This window comes from Urocitellus parryii, chromosome 8 (genome assembly GCF_045843805.1).
Source record: "Urocitellus parryii isolate mUroPar1 chromosome 8, mUroPar1.hap1, whole genome shotgun sequence".
NCBI lineage: Eukaryota > Metazoa > Chordata > Mammalia > Rodentia > Sciuridae > Urocitellus > Urocitellus parryii.
The window spans coordinates 96,254,060-96,278,240 of NC_135538.1; the positions used below are offsets into that span (position 1 = coordinate 96,254,060).

Sequence of the window (24,181 nt, forward strand, 5' to 3'; positions counted from 1 at the left end):
GTAAAGATAAAATTTCAAAATCCATGTAGTAACCTCATGGAATGTTTTGTAAAAGGCACTGTTAAAACTAGATTTGAAACCATGGTTCATGATTTTCCACGTATATGAACTTGGATAAGTTATTTTTTCTTCCTCAGTTATATATGTTATATTTTATCAAATACATTTCACACATAATTAAGTATAAAACCAATTACTATTAAAACAGATGTGAGGCACAAAACTCGATATTTAAGTAAAGGTATTTGGGTGAGTGTTTCCAGAAGATGAAATAAACACAGCATTTGAGTAAAATTTTGATTCTATGCTCACCAGCAGTGCTGAGTCATGCTGTCCCAGAATGGGCTATTTGTCTTGGTGCCTGGAGCACAGCTGTCATTTGAGATCTTCCTTGATCAACATTCTGGGAATTATCTTTCATTTTTGTGTTGAACCTTCTTTTTACAATATCCATGTCTTCATCTTCTTTCTGAATTACTTCCTTGTTTTGGTGAAGCAAATTCTTTAGGAAGTTACCAAGTTGTTTTGGGAGGATTCAAATTTTTGATATCATTGATGTGTAGAAGTACCCTTATTATAATAATGAAAATTTGATAGTTTGGTTGGATATTGAGTTCCAGTTTGAATACTGATTAATTTTCCATCATGATTTTGAAGGCACTGTTCTCTTGTCTTCTAGATTGGAGTGCTGCTCTTGAGAAGTCTAAATTAGTTTTGATGTCTGATTTCTATGTATGTAATTTGTATTTTTGTCTCTGAAACTTTGCAGAGTTTTCTGACTACTTCCAGTGTCCTCAATTTTCATGACATTGAGTGTTCACTGAACTGAACACACAGTAATTTTGAATCTTGAAGATTTGCATTTCAGATCAGTGAATCAAAGTTATTCCTCACCTCTTGTTGTAGAAACACTATTATTTGGGTTAATTCTGGACTATTTTTTTCCTTACTTTTAACCATCCTCACTTCTTTTCCACTCCTTTGACTAATTTCTTTTCATTTTGACAGTTTCTTCAAGCCCGTCTTTCACATTGAGGTTGATTTCTGTTTTACTTCCAAGACATGTTTTAGCACCAAGTATTACTTTCATACAGCATTTTATATTTGTTTCATAGATGAGGCAGTTTCTCTTAGTACTCAAAAGATATAATGGTAGTTTTATAGTGGGTTACTTCAAATTCCACTTTTTAAAAGTTAGGTCATTTTAAAATTTATATTTCAAGGTTGAAAAATTTCTGAGAGTTTCTAAATTTCGTAGAGGGTTTATAAATTCAGACTCAAAACTAGATACTATCAATCTAATAGATATCTATTAATCTTTAGTTGTCTGCTCTTATTTAATAGCCAGATATTAAAATGTTGATTAGAAGCTCTTCATATATGAGTGAAACTTGTCAGTGCCATTTGCTCTCTTAAGATATTTTACTTTTACCTTCTATGGAGATAATCTTTTCTGCGGTAAGCTCAGATTTCAAGGAGAGGTCTCTCATTCTCTTATCTAGAAGACAAAAGGCTGGCTGTCAATAAGTGAGGAAAAGAAACTTGGGAACTCAGCATCACATATACATGTATTTGCTGTTCTTCTGTTTTTGTATACTGTACTGTCACACTCTTAGCTATGCCTAGTGATGCCAATCAAGGATTCTCTGTCTTTCCCTCTCTAGAAAACTTCCAAACTTCTGCTCACAGTTACTCAGAAACTCAGAATGTGGAAGGAATCTGAGAATTTACCTGATTTGTAAACATTTAATGCTCAAGGATACTTATTTTAACTTCACACTTCTATCTGTTCTTCACAGTTTGTTTTGAAGGTACTAGGTTTTATCAATATCTGTCCATTTTGAGGAATATGCTTTAAATCAGGTTGGCATCCAGCTTTTTTTTCTATTGCTGAATTCGGGCCTTTATGTAACAGTATATATGGGCCGATTGAATGGATTAGTATGTTATTACTTATTATGGGTTATTATCATTAAAATAAAGTCAAACTTTCAACAATGAAAGCATGAGAAAAGAGCTTTCTAATAACTAGTAAAAAATTGGATTGGAGATTCAGGAAATTATTAAATTTGAATCCAAAATGAGATGGTTTGACATGGATCTCAAAAGACTTATTGTTCCTTCCAGGTGTGCATCTTATGAAAACTTAGAGGGTTTACAAATTCTGACTCAAAACCAGATACTGCTCATAGATTCACAGCTGAATTTTGTTCTGAGTTTTGTGGTTGACCTTAAATCCCAACACAAAGAAAAAGCTCAGGAGTGTGAAACCAGATCAACCAAAATCTGAGACTGTTCATATGAAAAAACTGTGACCTGAGACCACTAAGGATCCCATAAGTCTAATTACAATGTGGTCTTATTCAATGGATTATTATAAATGTAGGAAGACTGTGTGATTTGTTTATTGATTCTGGCACTTGTATCTTTATTAAATCTTCACGTGTTCTGAAGTAGGTCTCCAGTCACAGAAAACATCTCTTAATGCAATATATTGATTCATATAACTCATATTTTAATAATGTATAACTAAAACTTGTTAAACAACTCATGTACAATGTATTAAAGTTTCCAGCTGTAAACACAAAAACTGATCAAATGAGCTTTCACTTTGGAGGATGATATCAGAAAAACTTCAGTCATATAAAAGCCGTTGTAACATCCAAGCAAAAAATAAACAAACAACCTACCTCACAAAACAACCATATTTTTGATGCCATCAAAAGCCAATTTTTAAAATTTTTACCAGAATAATTAATATAAAATTATATTAAGAATTCAAACAATCAGAGTGCATCTGGTTAAAAACAAAAGACCCTATTTCTAGCTCTTAGAATCTGTTTCCTAGAGGTAACCATGAATACATGGTTCATCATGAAGACAATTTCTTCTGACTTTTTAACGTGTATACAGAGACATTAGGCACACATATGCATAACTTTGGGATTACCTTGAGTATATTACAGACGGGCTATTTATATTATCCTTACTCTTTCTACCTATTTTGTTCGACTTAACTAGTTGCTGTACCAGGAATGAGAGAAAGATAGGCAACAAGACAGGATGAATGAAGTCAAGGAAAGGAAGGTGGGTGGAAGATGGAAAGAGGAAGCATGAAAGACAAGGCAGGGCAAAGACAGGAGGAGCCTACATACTGTGATGCTGAGGACAAAGACCATGCAAACCCAGGAATAGACATATTCACCTAACCCTACTCTCCTGCCTCTGGAAGTTCTGGAAATTGCAGGGGGTATAGGGCTTATGATGGATGTGTAGAACATTTTTTTGGTGTTTGAATGTTATACCAGTCCTGCATCCCTGGGTTGATTATTATATAGACAAGATTCTCATTTGGGATAGTACAAACAACCATATTTTTAAGGAAACCAAATATTTTCAACATTTTAGAAGTTTAAAAATTAGGAATATATTACCAAATATTTGGAATAATTATGCATGCACACACACCTACACACAGAGAAGTAAAACTTTTTTATATGTAAAACTTTTGATTAGTTTTGTGAGAAACACCAGTGAGCATATAGGAATTAGATTATTTTTAAAAACAGAGTACATAGTGTCTTCTACAACATATTATTCATTCTGTAAATTATTTCAAATAGAACTCTATTACTTATCATAACTTAAAAGCAAAATTATTTCTGTTTTCATTTTTTCTCCTTCCCCAAGTGTAATATATTCACTAGGGAATCATAGAGTTCATGACTAGCCTAAGCTAACATGTATTTTTAAAGTACCAACACACCTCGTATAAAATTGAAAATAAAAACATGACCTTAGGATTCTGTCTAAAATATTGTTATTTATTTGAATTTCTTTCAAGCAAAGGAAAAATATAAATATATTTTTGGACTAATACTTATTTATAACATGGGCTGGGCAAATTTAAGAGATGTTTAAGAGGTTCTGCTTTTGAATTAATTGGAATTACAAGGTCTGGATTTACTCTCCTTCCTGAGACAACCAACAAACTAAACCAAACAAAACACCCCCCCAAAGATAGACATGTATTTCTACAGTCATTCATTATATGTGTATGTATGTACTGAACAGCTACTGTGTAATAGGTATTGAAGTAGAGACTGAGTACAGTAATGAGCTAAGCAGAAATACTTATATTTTAAAGCTTAAAATCTACTGTGGGAGAGAAAAACAAATAATCACATTTTGGAAACAAACACAGACCACCATTGGCCCCTTGCAGTGCTCCCTTAAATAGAATGGACAAATCAGCTCTTACTATATGGAGTGTATATGCAATATATTCTTATTGTTTTATTTATCTTAGAAACCAAGTAGTTGTTTTTCATATAATTTCTTTCCTTTCTTTTGGTTTCCCTTTAGTTGTATATGACAGTAGAGTCCATTTTGATAAAATTATACATGATTGGACTATATCTTATTCTAATCAGGGCCCCAGTCTGTGGATGTACATGGTGGTGCGATTCAATGTGGTCTAGTCATATATGTACATTGGAAAGTTATGTCAGATTCTTTCTATATAAACTTTATATGTCAGTAAGTCTAATCATATTTCTCTGTAGTTTCTTTCAACATTCCAAACTTCACAGATACAACCCATTTGGCAAAAATAAATTTACATTTGTTTTTGTTTCAAAATGACAGATTGAATCACAAATTGAACTTGAGTGAACCCTATAAAAGTTATCAAACCAATTTAAACTTTAAAGCAGTTAATTTGAGAAAGACATTTATTTGTTTGTTCAGCTACAATATCTCAGATCCTTTACACTATGCAAACTCTGTCTTAAACCCACTTCCTTCATCCCCCATAGAGAAGTCCTGAACCAATTTAATGTCAACTTTAAAAACTTTTCAAAGATTGTTTTCATTGAGCATAATCATTTTTTTCTGAATAAAATGTTCTTAAAGTTCCACAAAAAAAACATTGAATACACTAAAATTGTGCCATAAAAACTTTGTTAATAAAAACCCTAACTATTGATAAACTTACGGTAAGAAGCTTCATTTTGATGGCATATGTAAAATGACATCTAGATTATCTCTAAATTGTGACCAAAAGAAGTGAAAATGGATTTCAGGTCAGGGAAAGAGCTATTAGAGGGTAATAGACATTTGATGTCTGTCTTTTCACAGTAGCACAATAGCTAATCCTGTGACTCCTGACCTTTTAGTGTCTTGTAACCAAGTATTGGCATTAATCTGCTGCTTATCTGTCACCCACCACATTTGATAGTCCCAGTCTGTTTTCAATTATCAGTCATTAGAGAAGGCACTGAGCAATTTCAGAAGAAAACTCACAAAACCTTTGACCTCTTGTTGTCAGATAACCACAAATACTCACTATAGAGAAACTATCATTTTATTGATTTCCAGATGTAAAGGAAAGTTCTTCGCTGAGCATGGACTTACTGTAACCTCTATCACCTTGAGGTGGTTAAAAAATGGACTGTTTTATTTTACTGGTGGAGCAGAAGAATTCACAAGGTCATTAAGTGAAATCTGGATAGATAAGGATGGTTGACCTCTAGCTGCCAGGCAATCTATAAAAGGAACAGATTTTTCCACTAAAGAAAACATGAGAGCTAAATATTTACCAAAAGGTCATTATGGGAGAGTTGTGTGTTTGTGTTGACTCTTTACAGGCAAATGTGAAAATTTTTCAAATATTTGTCCACAGTGTGATTGAAATCCATTACTTACATTGTAAATGTATTCATTAATCTTTAAGGATCATTTTTTTCATTATGCAACATGAATTAATCAAATACCATCATCTGTATTTATTCTGAACTAGTTTTTGACATTTAATACTAATATTTAACCCACAAGAGATGAATATTTGTTTTTACTTCCAAATAATACTTTCCTTTATGAAATGCTCAGAATAAGCCAATAGCAAAATAATTCTACACATCAGCATGTGTTTAAAAATAGCTAGTGAATTTAAGTCTCCTGTAGAAAGGAGTGTGTCAGAACTAGCAAATTTTTTTTTTTACTGATATTTCTGGTAAATACACAAACATAAAAATATGTGTTACTATATGGTCTATATCTTGTAGATGAAAATATCTAAACAAGATATCAAATAAATTTAATTATTTTCTATCTATATAGTTTTGTAATATATCTAGCCTATAGACTTAAAAAAAACCTCTACAATAACAAATTGTTTTAAAAATCGACTTTACCATTAATCTAACCTATGTTACAGACAAACATAGGTTTTTATTTTTATTTTGTGCTGAGGATTGAATCCAGTACCTCACACATGCTAGCAAGTGTTCTTCCACTGAGGTAACTGCCTAGCCCTTTTAATTTTTATTTTTGAGACAGAGTATCACCAAGTTTCCCAGGCTCCTCTCATACTTGGAATTTCCCTGCCTCAGCCCCCCGAGTAGCTAGGATTATTGGCATGTGCTACTGTGCCTAGCAAGTTCTTTGGTTTTTATGTCAGTTAGCAATCCTACATAATTAAAGTTATATTGATCATTTACTATCTGGGTAGGTGGAGAAACAAAAAGATAAAGTGCAAAACAGAAAATATGGATACTTCTTGGAAGTATACTACTCACATAGTAAATAAAAAGTGACTGAATAATTACAATGCAAGTAGAAAGTGACAGAAGTAGCTATCATGACAGCAGTTTCTTTTTGAGAACTTGCTATTTTCTAGGTACTGTGGTATAATTCTCTCTCTGCCCCCCCTTTGCTTCCTCCCTCCTTTTCTCTTTCTCTCTCTTTCTCCCTCTCCCTCCCCCTCTCTCCCTCTCTCTTTCTCTCTCTTCACCTCAATTTCTGTCTTTCCTCTCACCTCATATGAGAAATACCATTTAATCTTTACAACAACACTGTGAAGAAGACCCTTTCATCATTTCCATCTTGAGCTCTTAAGTCTTTTCTTTTTGCATTTTCTTAACTATTAGAGGTCATCTCAGAGCATGCATCTAATAATTATTTCAGGGTTGGGTAAATGTAGTAACAAAACTGCTTTTAAGGAAAATCAAATTGAGTGCATAAGAAATGCATAAGGAAGGTAGAATCTGACACCACAAAATGCCTGGACTTATCCCCTATGTCTTGTAGTTACTAGAGGGGATGGCACCTCAGTTAGCCTATTAAATGCGATCAATGTCACAGAACAACCTAATTAGACAAGAATTCTGTTACTATGAGGGAGGAATACAAAAATATCACTTCATAATCATATCTGACCAGTGTTCTTAAAAACAAGAACATTTTTCAAATTTCAATAATGATCCCTCTCTTTCCTGAATAATATTACTAACTGCTGCTTCTTTACCAATTAAAGCTTTATCCTTCTTCCCTTATTCTCACATTTGATACCAAATGATAAAATTACCTCTTCTTCCTCAGAGCATAAAGTCCTCAGCAAAACTCTGCCTCTTATAGCCCTCTACTACTCCCTTAAGATAATCCCAAATGAACCCTTTCTAAGACCTTTGCACTGAGATTCCCTGTGGTAACTGTCCCATGACATGTGTTTGTCAAATTTCCATTGCAGTGACAAAGTACCTGATATAAACAACTTAAAAGGAGGAAAGATTTATTTTGTCTCATGGTTTCAGAAGTTTCAGTCTATTATCAGCTGGCTCCATTGCCTTGGGCCTGAAGTGAGGTAGAATTATGGTGGAAGGGCATGGTAGAGAAAAGGTCCTCAGCTCATGACAGCAGGGAACCAGAGAGCAGGAGAGGAGGAGGTCAGGGACAAGATATAGTCCCCATAGACACACCCCTAAGAGTTTAATCCTTTCATCTTGGTTCCATCTCCTACAGTTTCTACCATCTTCCTATAGTGCCACTTGAATATGAATTCCTCAGTGCATCATCTATTGATGAGGTCAGAGTCTTCATGATCCAATTGCTCCCCCAAATGTCTACCTTGAATGTTGATGCATTGGGAAACAAAGTCTCCAAGATATGAGCCTTTGGTGGATACTTTACATTCAAACTATAACAACATATATTGAAACAAGTAAAGAAACACAGCTTTATTCACCTTAGGGATATTCCCAGTGCTCTATTTTCTTCAGGGCATTGACATAGGAGGAGAGAGTAGCTAAATACGAAAGAAGTGAAAGCAGAAAAATGGATGAGGGAGACTGGGGTCAAGTAGAAATATTGATCTTGGGATGGGAGGGAAAAAAACTTTTGTCTTGAGGCAGAAACAGCAAACATTACTAGTTGAAACTATGGTATAAACAAAAATCTACAGGCTATTCATAGCTTTGTAGTTAACTGTGATTTTGAAGAAATTATTGTGTTTTTTTTCCTTTGTATTTTGGGAGAAATAATGAGGATTGTATCTTGTTAGATCAAATGAAGGAGAAGAAAAGAACATTTGGAATATATTAATTTTATTATGTCAATCATAGATTAATTGTTTTGTTTATGATCAATTTAAATGTTGAATTATTAATTTTTAAGCCAGTTCTTGATATGTTTAGCTATTATTATCATAGTATCCTAAATAATCACCAAGGAGGGCTCAGTGCTGGTTCAGGAAGGCAGGAATAATTATGGACCATTTTCATTCCAATCCCAAAGATTTACTTAGATAAGATTTAATTCTTTGTGCTCTTAACTTGTTTATATTTTTTAAAAGCAAAATAACATAAACATCTAGGTTCCATCTCCTATAGTTTCTACCATCTCCCTATAATGCCGCTTGGATATGAGTTCCTCAGTAGATCAATCTATTGATGAGGTCAGAGTCTCATCAAATTTCAAAATATATGCATTTTATTTTATTTATTTAAAATTTTTTTAATTTGTTTTAATTCGTTTTATATGACAGTAGAATGCATTTATGCACTTTGGTATATCATACATAGATGGGATATAATTTCTCATTTTTCTGAGTGTACATGTTACTAAATCATATTGTTCATGCAGTCACATATATACATACAGTAATAATGTCTGTTTCATTCTACTATCTTTCCTATACCCACATCCCATCCCCTTTCCTCTCATCATTTCCCTCTACCTAATTAATCTAAGGGAACACTATTCTTCCCTAGTGCCCCCTGCCTTATTGTAAAATAGCATCCACATATTAGAGAAAACATTTGGCCTTTGGTTTTGTGAGATTGGCAAACTGACTTTGGATGATATTATTATTATTATTATCATTATTATTATTATTATTGTTATTATTATATATTAGAGTATTTAAATTATTTAACTATGTCATCTTTTGTTTTGAGATTTTCCTTCTTTATAAAATTGTATTAATGGAGCATGTGTGAGTAAAAATATTTCAACTACTGAAAATTTGAATACCAATTGAAATTGCTCTTTGAAACCAAACTTTCAGGGGTCACTTTGCTTTTGTTCAGGTCACATATTACTGTTGTTAAAAGGCTCTCAGGACTTCTGGAATCTGCAGTTTACCACACTCTCTGGGATGGTTATCCATTCGTACAAAACGTGTACATATGCATTCACTGACCAATAAATAGGTCTTTATAGGGCAAACTTTATGTTTCTCGGTGGACTAGTCAGTGAAAGATGTCTTGCAAAATGATACATTTTGGTAGTCACGTGATAGCTTTACTTTTTTTTGTTTTGTTTTGTTTTTCCTTTTTCTTTTAAAATGAGACACAGATAAGTAATAATTCTATGAGTAATCTCTTAATGATTTTTTGCACTCAGCAGCAACCAACAATCTGTATTCTTTCAACAGCTGGCTAGGCTCCTGGGAGAATGCTATCTTTGCCTGCAGCTACTGATCCTAAGTTACAGCTCTTGTGTGGGAGATTAAGACTGATTGCCCATGAATGCATCTTCTTAAAGCTGCACATAAATCACTAAGTAGATAAAATTGTAATCTTCTTTTAATTAATTCTAGTCTTCAGATACTGTAGACAGGAAACTATTTAGCACGGGACATTTCTATTCAATTTCTATTAGTTACAAAGTCATTCAGAGAGGTTTCTGTTTGGAGAAAAACAGTCATTAAATTCTGTTATATCTCAATAATAAAAGGTTTCAGTGTGTGTCTTAGAAGTTTAATCTTTGTAGGACTTTGGCAATTTAGAGCATTTATGATGTAGTTTGGTGCTTACAGAAAGGCAATCCTGTTTCCTTTTAGTATCAGCCCATTAATCATGGAATGTGATTTTTTTTTCTGGTACTACTGGGGATTGAACCAAGGAACTTCTGCATGCTAGACAAATGCTCTACCATCAAACCAGACTTTTTTAAAAATTTATTTTGATACAGATTCTTTTTAAGTTGCCTGGGCTGGCTTTGAACTTGCCGTCCTCCTATCTCAGCCTACTGAGTAGCTGGGAATACAGACATAAGGCACCATGCCTGGCTGAATTGGAATCTTTTGATTCAAAATTTTACTCCTTGCTTTCTCTAATATTCTGCCTTTTTAACATCAAAGCATAGAAATAAGTTATTTCTCCTTTTCTACCAGAGTAATTCAGTTTTTGGTTGCTCTAGATAGCTGTGGTTTCACAGAGATAGAAGTTTGGGGTGTGCATAAAATCTTAGAAGCAGAAGAAAGTATATTTACCACCATGATGATGATGATGACGATGATAATGATGATAATTTGGGTGGTAAAATGTTTAAATTTTGCTGATCTTTTGATGGATTGTTTTCTGTGAGTTTGTGTATAATAACATAGCTTAATATATGTGTATATACATACATATTTACATATATACACATGTACATACAAATATATAAGAGAGTAGTGTTTGCAACCATCAGTTGCTGAAATGTGGGATTATCTACCTGACCTCATATAAGAAAATAAACTGTACCATTTTAAGCTATATAAATGATATGAAAATTTAGAGAGGTACACATTCTTTTTATATACAGGGATGATGGGTGAATTGATTGATACAGTGTGTGTTTTAAATCTAGCTATATTTGTTCCTAAAATATATTTCTTATTCACATGAGAGAAATAATATCAATGGTCTGGATAAAGGAATAGTTTCTACTAAAGGAGTAGTAGATCGCAGTAAGTCTCCATACTATGTCCATCCCCTTGGGTAAGTCTGGATCTGAATGAGTTAGCCCTCCTGCTTTTGTTGGTTGGTTGTTTTTGTTTTATTTGTTTTTGATCAGTTGTAAAAGACTTTTCTAGCACCAAGCAGGACTCAGGCTTTTATGGAGCCTCAAAATAGATAACATTTACTTGCTAAGATAAAGTTGGAAGGCAGTGTGTTGAAGAAGAATGAACAGAGTCCATAAAGAGTGATATTCCCTATTGTAGAAATATCTTAGGGGCCAGCATTCTTTGGAGAGAGGAGAACAAAAGCACTTAAAAATATTTACTTTCCCAAAAAACAGTCAGATTAATAAAACACTCAACAAAACTACAGCCAGAAAAAGAATTATATTGATGAGGGGAATTGAAAATCTTGATGCTGGGATGAAATCTGTAACCTTCCAATTATAAATTTTGGGCTCTTAGGCAAGTCATAAATCTGATGAACATAGTAGGGCTGTGAGAGTTAAATGAGACATATGCCATACAAACAATACTTAAAGAAGTTACTATGCCTCCAGCCAGTGAGGGAATTCAGCAAGATCACACTGGAAAGAGAGGACTGGTGTTTGGACCATTTATTCATTCATTTAACTCACAACTGCCTGCCTCCTTCTCTGGATCAGGTATTGTGTTTGTTAGATGCTAATTCCACATTGGTGAACCCCTTGTTCTCTAGCCTCCTTTTTACTTCCTTGTGTACTTCTAAATGACATTGTTTAAATATACTAACAGTGAACTTGTCTTTAAGTGCAGAAGAGTAGGCTGTCACTACTTAGGTGGTATGGGCATTAACAAGGATTTATAATGAGCTTTAGGAGACAGACATCTGTTATTGCCTAGCTGTCATCACCCAATTTCTTATTTTTAAGTCAAGGATATTAATATTTGCCACCTCCCTAGCATTACTATTTGAGGTAACTGAGATTACCCTGTTGAATATTTGTGGGCATCATTAGGAGTGCAAGGCTATATAAATACAAGTCTTATTCCATTACTCACTCCAACATGTCCCATGGAATTTATTGTTGCAATTATGATTCAAAGCAATAGGATCTAGGAATCTGAATCACTAGACAAATCTGCAATGCCACTTTATTCTGTGTGGTATATTTAATACAACATTTTATTAAACTCTTTGAAAATTTGTCCCCTTAAGGGTTTAGGTTAAATAGCCTGGATTAGAAAACTGAAATTTTATAATAACAGCTGAAATTCTAGCTTTCCACTTTATTACACTCACATCTCACATGGGATCCAGAACAGTAGATGACTTTACATAACATGAATTCAATACTCATCTGCATTATGCAGGTGTACACTTTAGATGGGATCCTAAGAAATTAATGTCCCAGCTCTTATTTCTAGGACTGTTAGTTTTTTGGTTTAAATTTCAAATATAGAATTTATCATTAATGAGAAAATTGAATAATTGTTGTTATCACTTAGAATTTTGAATACTGTCTTTCTCAATGCAGAAAATACAATAATGCTTGGTTGGTGCATATATCATGGTATATGAAACTCCGTAAGTGGGCTCAGGGACAGAGCAACTAGGCAAAAACATGAACATTTTTACAAGAAAGTGATAAAGATTTAAGTAAACTAGGATAGATAGAAACTGTAAATCACTTTGTATATCTTAACTTCCAGTTCATCTTTCAAATGAGATTAGAGCCAAATTTGATATTTTAGAATTTTTTTGAATATTAGACTTGGAAAGTCATGGCTTTAAATCTGTATTTTTAAAAAAATGGGACAAAGTAACATACAAATAGAAACAGCACATCCTGGCATTTAAGAGTCATAGGCCAAATTCTCAGGTTCAAATCTGTCTGTGAGGCATTTATTCCCTAATATTCCTTAGTTTTTGTTTTATTTTCAAAATGAGCATAATAATTGGACCTATCTTGAAGGATGTTATGCAGTACAATATTAATAGTAATAAAATGATAAAATGCTTTGAATAATAACTGGAACGTAACTGCTACTTAACTACTGTGACATAATGTCATCTGCTTAACTTTAGGATCCCAAAATAAGAAGGGAGTGAGTTAAATTTAGTTCTCTGAAGACAAAACTTGTGGCTAGTTTTAATATTCATACATACACATTGAGGTATTAGATATCCAATTAGTAGGTATTTTTTACACTTAAAATTTCTCTTTCCTGTGTCTTAGGCAGGAAAATGGAGATAAGGAAGATGAAGTGCTCATAGAAGTCTGCACTATTGGAGCAGAAATTTAGAAAGAAAAAAAATGTAAATTATGGAAACAAAAAAATTAAAATAACCTAAAACAAACAAACGAAAAATTAAAGAGAGAAAGAAAGGGAGAGGGAATTTCATCAAAACAGAGGAGAGATCAGTAGAGTAGATGAAGGGGATTGTAGAGGAAGGAAAAAATGGACAATAGGAAAAGGGAAAAACAGGGGAATGAATCTGACAGAACTTTTAGATATGCATGCAAGAATGTGGCAAGGTGGGTCCCAGCATCATGTATACACACAGGACGCTAATTTAAAAAAGAAAGGAAGGAAGGAAACCATAAATGGATTGAAGAGGGCTCTGTAGAGCCAAGGGAGGAAAGCAGGTTGGAGGGAGTGCTGGGAACTGAATCAGACAGAGCATGTTGTGTTTAATGCTTTTGTGATAATGTCAGAGTATGTCTTGGTGCTGTATGTAACTGAAATGAATAAATTTTTAAAATGGAATTTTCATCCTTATTTAGGAAAAAATTGATTAATGATCCCTCTGGAAATGGACCTCTCTAGGAATAAGATAATGACATTATTTTCAGCACCACTGCTGAGCACCGTAGGACAGACATGCCTCCAGATATGACTGACTTCTGTGTGTAGCTTAGGTATCTGAGGTGCAGGTGGAGATGAGCTTCTGTTGTCCTGACCACGTCCTACTTTTCTAAAGATAATAAACCAGAGGCTCTGTGGAGAACAAAGGCAAGGACTTTGTGAGCTTCCTTCAGTCACTGAGCAATCCCTGGAACACAGTTTCCTGGATGTTCCCAGATTGTCACGATCTTCTCTATCCCTTAGCTAATTCTTCCTCTTAAACTCCCAAGTCTCATGTATTTATGACCATGTTGATATAATTTCAGTTGATATTCTAAAGATATCTTTATCTTAATCAAATTTTTTGAAGCTTTGAATCCATTAGTACCACTTGTAACACAATTTTAGCTATAAAATACATCTTTGGAAAAAATTTTCATTGCTATAGGCTATAATTATACAATACCTTGAATGGACTTTTTGTAACACTGCCCTATAGTATCTGAGATACCTGAGATTTTTAGAAATCTACCAATACTGTGAAGCTTAGCTCCATCAAATGGTAGTCTGTTTCATGAATGAATCCTTTGTATGGGTAGCTCATTAAGAAAGTTTCTGGTGTGCACTAAATGTATACTATATCAGGCAATATACTGTCTAACCAAATGACTCAATAAACCTAAGACTTCTTGTCCTAAATCCTTTATTATTTCTTAAAATTCTCAAGAAAAAATATTTATTTGACATTATTTGGTAGGAAGGTTGCTAAATTCTAGTTTCCTCTCTCAATTCTGAGGAAGAAGAGACAGAAGTCTTTGGAAGACTTTATGCTGCACCAGGATAAAGAATTTATAAAATTTGTCAGAAGAATAAGGAGGAGGAGGAGGAGGAAGGGGCTGGGGAGGAGGTAGGAGAGGGAGGAGGAAAGAAGGAGGAGGGAGGAAGGAGAAAGAAGGTGAAGAAGACTCCATTTGCTGAAAGAGAGAAACTTCGGGGGAAAACATTCTAGAAATAATCTTTCTCTTGGCTATGAAGTTATAGCGGGGCAGGAATAAATAGCTGGGCTTGTGAACAGAGGATGGCTCTAGATAACAAAGATGTCCTGCAAGAAAGGACTTTCAATGTTTTTACCATAAGAAATGATAAATATCTGAGGAAATATGTTTAACTTGGTATAAACCAATTATACAATATATACATGTATAAAACATCACATGGTACCTCATTAATATCTATAGTTTTTTTGTATCTGTTGAAAATAAATTAAATTTAAATGAAAATATAGTATTTCTGTAAAGAATAATTTGTTGTATTTACTTGATTTTTAAAATGCCACTAATACAGTTCTTTGTGCCTCCAGTTCCTTAGCTCTCCTTCCCATTTTCCCCACTGTGCTAAATTCAACACTGACTTACCTGGAATTCTGGAGGTTTCTATAACATCCTCCTAATTCCTGAATGAAACCTTCTGTGTTCTGGTACTTGAAACATACTGGTAATCACTTTACCACCTTCGTTTTCAAAAATGTTTTGGATAGCCTTTCCTTTAGGATCCTGGAATTTGAATAAAACCACAGAGGTTACACTGCTTTTGAAGTAAAGGTTGTTGGTTTGTGGAATTTCCTTTAACTGGAAACACATACGAGTCTGTGGTTTTAGTGTTTTCTCAGTTTTATACTATCCTGCTTGTTTGTTTTCATTTTCAAAGGTAGAGAATTTCCATATTTTATAAAGTGCTAACTTTTTCTCTTTTTTCTTTCTTTCTTCTTCTTCTTCTTCTTCTTTTTTTTTTTTTTTTTTTTTTTGGCTCAGTTGAAAGAGACAAGGACTTTTCTCACCAACGAAGGCATTACAAAGAATTTCGGTTCGATCTTACTCAAATTCCTCATGGAGAAGCAGTGACAGCAGCTGAATTCAGAATATACAAGGATAAGAGCAACATACGATTTGAAAATGAAACAATTAAGATCAGTATATATCAGATCATCAAGGAATACACAAATAGGTAATAACTTTATATCTAAATTATTTTTTCTGCAAATAAATGTTAAATCCTCGGTAAAAGTTGTTGATAACCTATGTGATCTGTCAAACCTTGTTTTCTTTGGAGGTAATGACACTTAGAACTAGGTATAGAAATATTGAAAAGAGTAATTGATCTAAAACTTTCCTTTCTACTCTTGACACCAATCCATGTACTAAATGGATTCCCCCTGGGCTTTCCAGATCTTTTCATGCTGTAAATTTGTCCTTCACCTAGGAAACTGCCATTTTATTCTGCACATATGAAATTTTTAAATAGGATGATTTAAATCATTTGGTGTTCTGTAAGTCAGGGGAGAGCTGCTTTACTTTTCTCCGATATAAATGTAAATCATATGTGCCTTCTCATGTGTATTTTGAGGTAAAATGGTTCTTTAGCAACAGGTCCTAACAGTTAACATTTATGTATTCTGTCTAAAAATGCTTAATTAAGAACTGTACTAAACGAAGTACATGAAAACCTCACCGACAATTACTACAAATGAACCCTCAAACATAAGAGCTGAAAAGGAATGTTAGAGTTGTTCTCTGACCTTTAACCTGATATAGAAATCACTTGAATAGCACCTTTTACAAATAATGTTATTTTTGTTGCATATGTATGTTACCTATACAAATGTGTGTGTTGCATACACACCAATTGAAACTCCAACTGAAATCCTATATCTGTCTTCTAGTAGTGTCTATGCATCAGATCTAGATCTTTCTTTCAGTGAAATACTGTGTCTTTCTTTGATGAGACAAATATGTTCAAATAGTTTTCCTGTCCCCTCTAAAGCACACTTCTGTCCTTGCTGACTATTTCTAATTCCTGATGTTTAGATTTTTTTCTTGGTCTTCCAGTGTGCCAGTTTCCCAGCAAGTCTTCCATTGGAATACTAGTTCCCCATAATATTCAAAGAAGATAAAAAGCTTCTAAGGTCACAATACATTTGAAAAGCCTACTTGTAAACCATTTTTTAGAAGATTCATAATGCAAATCAGAACATTAAGGTCTTAGAAAGACTTTGTGGTAATGATAAATACCTATTAATTTTATTTGACTGCAAACTTTGGCTTGTAGTGTACTCCTGGTGTGTGGTGCTGGGTATTGAACCCAGGGGCACTCTACCACTGAGACACATCCCCAGCCCTTTTTATTTTTCATTTTGAGACAGGGTCTTGCTGTGTTGCCAAGATTGGCCTCAAAATTGCCATCCTCCTGACATAGCCTCCTGAATCATTAGGAATACAGGCATGTGCCACCACACCTGACTGGTGTATAGTACTTATTAATATCCTGTGGAACACTGGCTAAGCAGAAAATATTTTAATATTTACTAATTTATATGCATCATATCATTATTTTTACAGCAGTAATTTTAAGGCATATAATAGGCCTGTATTCCTATCTCAACTTTATCACTAACTAGCTATTTATCTGTTGGTAAGTAATGTTCTTTTTTTTTTTTTTTTTTAAATCTCAGTTCAGTGGTTGTATTTATAAAATGAGGACACTAATACTGTTTTCTAGTAGATAGAGCCTGGCTTACATAGTGAATACTGTAATACATTCTTTATATTAAATAATTATAGTGTTTTTTGAAATAAAGTGGAATGAATTGAAAGCAATATTCAAAATTTTACTTAATAATAATATTTCCATAATTAACAAATTATTTTATTTCTAATTCTATTTCTTGGATTCTACATCTGGACTGTACACTCCTTAAAGAATGGTTAATGATGTTGGGTATGATGGTGGATACCTGTAATCCCAGCTACTCAGGAAGCTGGGCCAGGAGGATTGCAACTTTTAGCAAGATTAAAAAAAATTCAAAAGCAGTGGGGATATAGTAGTGGAGCACCCCTGTGTTCAACCCCAAGTACCAAAAACAAAAAGAAGAAGATGAGATAACATCTTAAGTTACTTTTACTTATCTCTAGCACTACTAATTTGCTTGGTTTGAATTAATATTATGAAATAATTATAACTCATTGTTTAGATAATTCTTTTATCAACATATTCTAAAATGTTTGAATTATGTTTATTTTTAGTCACATATTTTTATACATTTAAATTATAGATAGTTATTTATTATTGAAAGTACTTTTCACAGGAGCCATTGGTATACCACATTTCTATCCTCTGGAATATATATTTTGATTGAATCTAAATACAGAATTTTTCATTGACCACAATTAAAAGATCTAACATTTATTTATGTCCTGTTGTGGTGTGGGAGGTGCTGTGGACCTTTAAGGGGTAGGACTTTAAGTGAGGTCCTTAGATCCTTGGAGCATACCCTTAAAAGGGATTGTAGAATCTTGTTGCCTTGTTTTTCAACACTTGCTTCCTGGCTGATGAAGTAAGTCGGCTCTGCCACAAACTCCTACTATGATGTGGTACCTTATCAGAGGTCCAAAGCTATGGTGCCAATCAGTCATGGACTAGAAGTTCCAAAATTGTGAGCTGAGACAAATGTTTTAGGTTAATTATCTCAGGTATTTTATTATAGTAACAAAATTAACTAATACAGGTCTGTGTAAGCACAGGTCTGTGTTCTATGTGTTCAGGATATTGTTTTGAATATCATCTTCTTAAAGCTCTCTTTGAACTTTATTTCACCTATTTTGTAAGAATATGATTCATATAATTTAATACAGCATAAAATGATAAAAACAAATAAATAATAGAAGAGTCTAGTGCTAATAAGTTTTGGATTTATTTCTGAATGAGCTAGAGATAATTTTATTAGTAATACATTTTGAATATTTATAGTTATTGATGTCTAGTTTATTGAATGTTCTAGTTTGGGAAATTGTAATACTCTTAAAAATGGGACATTTTCTATCTTGAACATCATTGTTTTCTAATTACACTTGATTTTTAAAATATTACTCTCAAAGTTTCTGTAATTACATCTGTAGTTTCTTTTAGTATTATATAATTTGTCTAAATCTTACTTATTTTGATATTTGTTTAAATTGCTCTTGGATACAGTATTTTAATAATTTTTTTCCTGTGTCTTTTGAGTTGATTTATAAAATCTAAAGTACATGTATGTATTTGCTTGGAATTCTCTTGCATTGCCATTCTGTATTCTGACCTGGCAAAGGTTCCTAACCAATTTCCTGAATAGTATTTTAAAAAATTCACTTCAAACAATTCAATATTAATTCAATTCTAGAAAACTTAATATTTTCAACATCTAATATTAAATATTGTTGCTTTTCATATTCTAGAGTTTTATATTGTATCTATTGTCCTTCATGGTATTTGCTTTTGCCAATGTATTTGAAATTTTCTTTTACCAGTTACCTTTTTCAAACTCTAAAGCTTTCAGACACATTCATGTATATCCTATATTTGAATTTTATATATTGTTGATTAGGTTAGAGACTCTCTGGCAAAACACCTCCATTGTCTTTGAAATAGGCATTTGCCTATTACCAGGAGTTCTTTATTCTTCATAGTAAGAAAATGTAATCCCATGCCTGTATATACAGGATTCACTTTTTGCACTCCCCTTTTTCTTCTATAGAAAAATGTTCAAGGGATAGAATATTTCAGGGCTCTTTTTTTTTTTTTTTGCAAATTTTCAATATCACAATTTATATGTAAAACCCAAACCTAGAAAATGACTAGAAGAAAACATAGGGTAAATGCTTTAGGATGTTGGTCTAGGCAAAAAGTTTTTTAATATAACTTCAAAGCCCAGGAAATAAAAGCAAAAATCAACACACGAGATTACATCAAACTAAAAAGTTTCTGTAGCAAAATGGAAATAATCAACAAAGTAAAGAGGCAAAGTATAGAATGGTTAGAAGGTATTCTCCAATTATACCTTTGACAAGGAGTTAATGTAAAGAACATACGAGAAACAAATAAGTCAAAAACAACAAGAAAAAAAACAATCTGATTGAAAAATTAGAAAGTGCAAAAGTTCTGAATATATCCTCTCAGAAGAAGACATCCAAATGGCCAAGATATCTATGGAAAAAAAGAGCAAAAATGCTTAATATCATGGAGACAACAATCAAAACTACAACCAGATGTCACCTTATTCTACTTAGAATTAGTTAGAATGGCTTTTATCAAGTAGTCACAGATAACAAATGCTGGTGGGGATGTGGAGAAAGGGGAACTCTTATACATGGTTCATGGGAATTAAATTATAGCCTCTTTGGAAAACTGGGGAGGTTCCTCAAAAAATTAAAACTAGACCTATCATATGGTCTAGCATTCCCTGTGTTAGGTATATGTACTAAGGCTATGAAATCATTATGTTGAAAAGACATCTGCACTCATCATATATTTATTGCAACACTATTTACAAGAGTCAAGAAATGGAACCAACCTAAGTGAAAGTATGGCAAATAAAATATACACCCACTTACTGGGATACTTATCCAGCAATTTAAAGAAAGAATAAAATCCTGTCATTTGCAACAGACCTGGAGAACATAATAATAATAGAAATGAGCCAGACTCAGAAAGATAAATGTCATGTGATTTCACTTATATGAAAAATTTTTAAAAGCTGAGCTCATAGGTGCCAAGAGTAGAATAGTGGTTTCTAGAGACAGGGGAGGGTAGGAGTGAGAGGATATGGGGAGAGATTGGTTAATGAATGCAAAAATACAGCTAGTGAAGATGCATAATTTCTGGTATAGTATTATATAGAAGGATGATTATAATTAATGATATTGTGTTGTGTAAATCAAAATAGCTTGAAGAGAGAAGTTTGAATGTTGCCACTGTAAAGAAATGATAAACATTTAAGATAGAAAACTAAATATCCTGAGTTGATCATTATACAATGTGACCATATACTTAAATATCACACTGTAATGTATAAATATACAATTATTATCTATCATTTTAAAAAATAAAAAATAAAAATTTAAGTATGAAAATAATCTAAAGTAATATAGCAATATGAGCAAGGATTTGGGGATTCATATATGGGAGAATGCTGTACCTCTTGGAGTCTCAGTTTACAAATCTGAAAATAATAAAAACAAAAGGGTAAGTATTACAGTACAAGAAAAAGTATTTCAGATGTTTGGAAAGGACAAATGTTTAACCCAATGCAAATACTATAGTTGATATGTAATAAATAAACAGCCAATATATATTCAGGTGACATAATTGGGGTTTGGAGAATTGAAAGTTAAAGGAAGGAAAAGTCGGTAGTAACTATAATAGCAATAGACACTGTTTGCTAACACCTATGTTTATGCAAAATAAGGGAAGATTTTTTATGCTGGGTATCTTTATTCAATAAATATTTTTATTACTTGATCTTTGGTGCATTCAAAGAAAATCAATATGTGTGAAATCAACACCTTCCATTTAATAGCAATTCTGCTAAAGCTCTCTGTGAACAGGGAAGCTGAAAACTGAAGTGTTAGATAAATGATCAAATTTTTCTTTAAAACACCCCCCCCTTTTTTTTGGCACCAGGGATTGAATTTAGGGCACTTTACATTCAGCCACATCCCCATCCCCAGACTTTTTTCATATTTTATTTAGAGATAAGATCTCACTGAGTTGCTTAGGGCCTCACTAAGTTGCTGATCTGCCTTTGAACTTGCAATCCTCCTGTCACAGCTCCTGAGCTGTGGGGATTACAGGCATGTGCCACTGTGCCTGTCCTTTAAAACACATTTGAAGTGATATGATGGTGGGCTGGGCTGAGATGGGGATTTCTTCATAACTTTATCTAACAGAAATATCAGACACATATACAAGTGTAGACAAAGACTCCTGTAAACTGTCACTGTATTATTATTTATAATCATAAATTTAAAACTTAAAATGAGCATAATTATAGTTGAGTGAGAGAGAGTGAAAAGATAATGAACAATTTTATGCTACTTTTATATTTTTACAAAACATACAAAAAGCAGAATTCTCAGTTTCTCCCTGGTAGACAGCAGCAAACACCCAGCACTAGGTTTAAAAATAAGTTGCTCTTATTTTTTTTCTTAAGTTATGGAAGACATTTTATCCCCAGAAAAAAAAATGAAGATAAAGAACTAATTTTTTCTTTCATTTATTTGATAATAAAAATTTCCTGCTAATTTGAAAATTTGACTTTAAGTCTCTGAAAGGAAGTATAGGGTCAAAATACTTACAAATCATATGATCACAGTTAAAATAGAAAGTCATTAAATATGAAAAAGTGATTTTAAGATCCAGTTAAAAAGTTTATTGATGGTAAAGGAAACATACACACACACACACACACACACACACACACACACACAAACACATTTCCTTTTGTTATTTTTTAAAGCAAAAATCACAACTCAAAAATTCTATCATTAGCCAAATGTGGTGGTGTATGCCTGTAATCCCAGTGGCTTGGGAGACTGAGGCAGGAGGATCTTGAGTTCAAAGCCAGCCTTGGCAATATAGCGAGGCACTTACCAATTCAATGAGACCTGTTTTTAAGTAAAATATAATAAAAGGGCTAGGGATGTGGCTCAGTGGTTAGGCGTCATTTTGAATAAAACTCAAAAACATTTGAAAGGTCAGTGCAGTTTGTGCTGTGTGCATTTAACATATATATAGTTCCGCATATATAATTCTTACTTTCCCTAAGGAATTTCCTAGATGTGTCTGGGTAGGGATCCTTGCAGTAATCTAGACTGATGTTTTATGGATGTTTCATATTCAAAACATCATTCAGTGTATTAACCATATAGTCCATGAATACTTTTGACAATGCTATGTAATCAAATTTAAAAACTGGCACAGATTCATTATGCCATGTCTTGCCCCACTTACTTACTTTAGTAAGCCTCACAACTCATAAAATTATATGTAGTATTCCTACCATCTATCACCCCCCCCAATTTATGCCTACATGTATTTAAATGTGTGTAAGAGTATTCTGATATTTATCCAAATCTCTATTTTTCTTGGTAAAAAGTTAACACACTTTGTATCATTTCACTTATTTAATCTTTCATATAAGGCTGACAGCCCCAAATTATTTATAGAAGGCATTGCTCTTCAGTCACACCTCATATATGTGGCATTATTGGGAAATGAGGTTTCCACATGATTGAATTTTCCAGATAATTCTGCTGAGTTTGGCATGCTTTTGTTAAGTGTCTACCATGTGGCAAGCATAGAGGACATAAGGCGGGGTAAATAAGACCTCAAAAGCTTATAGCCTGAGGGCTAGGGGTTGTGGTGGGCCTGCCTCACACAGACTTTAATAACTATAATACAGGGTGCTAAGCACTATGATGTAAGTATGCACTAAGTGTTGTGGAAATACAAATGAAGGAAAAATTAATTCTTTATGTGGGAGGGTGGGGACCTTAGGGGAAGCCTCTGAGTGGTTTTACCTTTCAGTTGAGCCTTTTGAGATTGGCTATAGGCAAACAGAGAGACAGAGAAAGAGACAGAGAAGAGAGATGTCATAGAGGAAATGTCCATAAATATTAAAATGCTTTAATGAATAATTAATTAAATAATATTGTACAAATAAAATGATCCATGCCAGTGTTACCACTAATAAGAATGGTAGGTAGCACTTAATGCATTTAAGAGATATTCACTATGTGTCTGGCTCTATATTTAGTGCTTTACTTGAATCATATTTTTCTCAAAAAAAAAATATATATATACATCTATATAAAAATCAAAGAAAATGTGCTATATATGTCAACATTTTCCTAATGCTTTGCTCTGAATATACATTTCTGTACGCCATTGCAAAAATATTTAAGCTAGCCTGTTCGATGTCATTAGCCACCTTCACTACTTGGATATATTTAGTTAAGCTGTCATCATTCCAGTTCACAGTCAGCTTCATTTTTACATCATCTCCTTCCTCCTGATTCTTTAAGATTTGGGATTCTTCTGTGGGCATTCTTTGGAATATACACTGACATTTTCTTTTCTTTTTTTAAATACCTTTGTTGTATTTATTTATGTTTATGTGGTGCTGAGGATCAAACCTAGGGCCTCACACGTGCTAGGCGAGTGCTCTACTGCTGAGCCAAAACCCCAGCCCTACACTGACATTATCTTTTTTGTTTTTTAACTGACATTTTCTACTCAGGGATATTTCCTGGGCTCTTGAGAGCAGTATACCACAGCAGAGAACTCAGATGTTAAATGATGTTGTCTCTAAAGCATATAAGAACAGTATGCAAACATAGCTTGCATGCCTCTTTGTGCAGAAATCATCTTCTATCTCAGTGTTTCTCAACTGGGGCATCTTGGTCCCCAAGGAAACATTTAGCTATGTCTGGAGGTATTTTTGATTGTTACAATTAGTGAGGTTGGGGTTGGAGCTATATG

General features: G+C 33.3%; 1 protein-coding gene across 1 annotated transcript in view; it reads left to right on the plus strand.

Moving 5' to 3' along the window:
* Positions 1-24,181, plus strand: part of Bmp5 (bone morphogenetic protein 5) — a 112,247-nt gene that overhangs the window by 39,064 nt on the left and 49,002 nt on the right. Inside the window, exon 2 of the mRNA XM_026398965.2 lies at positions 15,643-15,835. Coding sequence (XP_026254750.1) covers positions 15,643-15,835 — 193 coding nt within the window. The remainder of the gene's footprint in view (positions 1-15,642; positions 15,836-24,181) is intronic.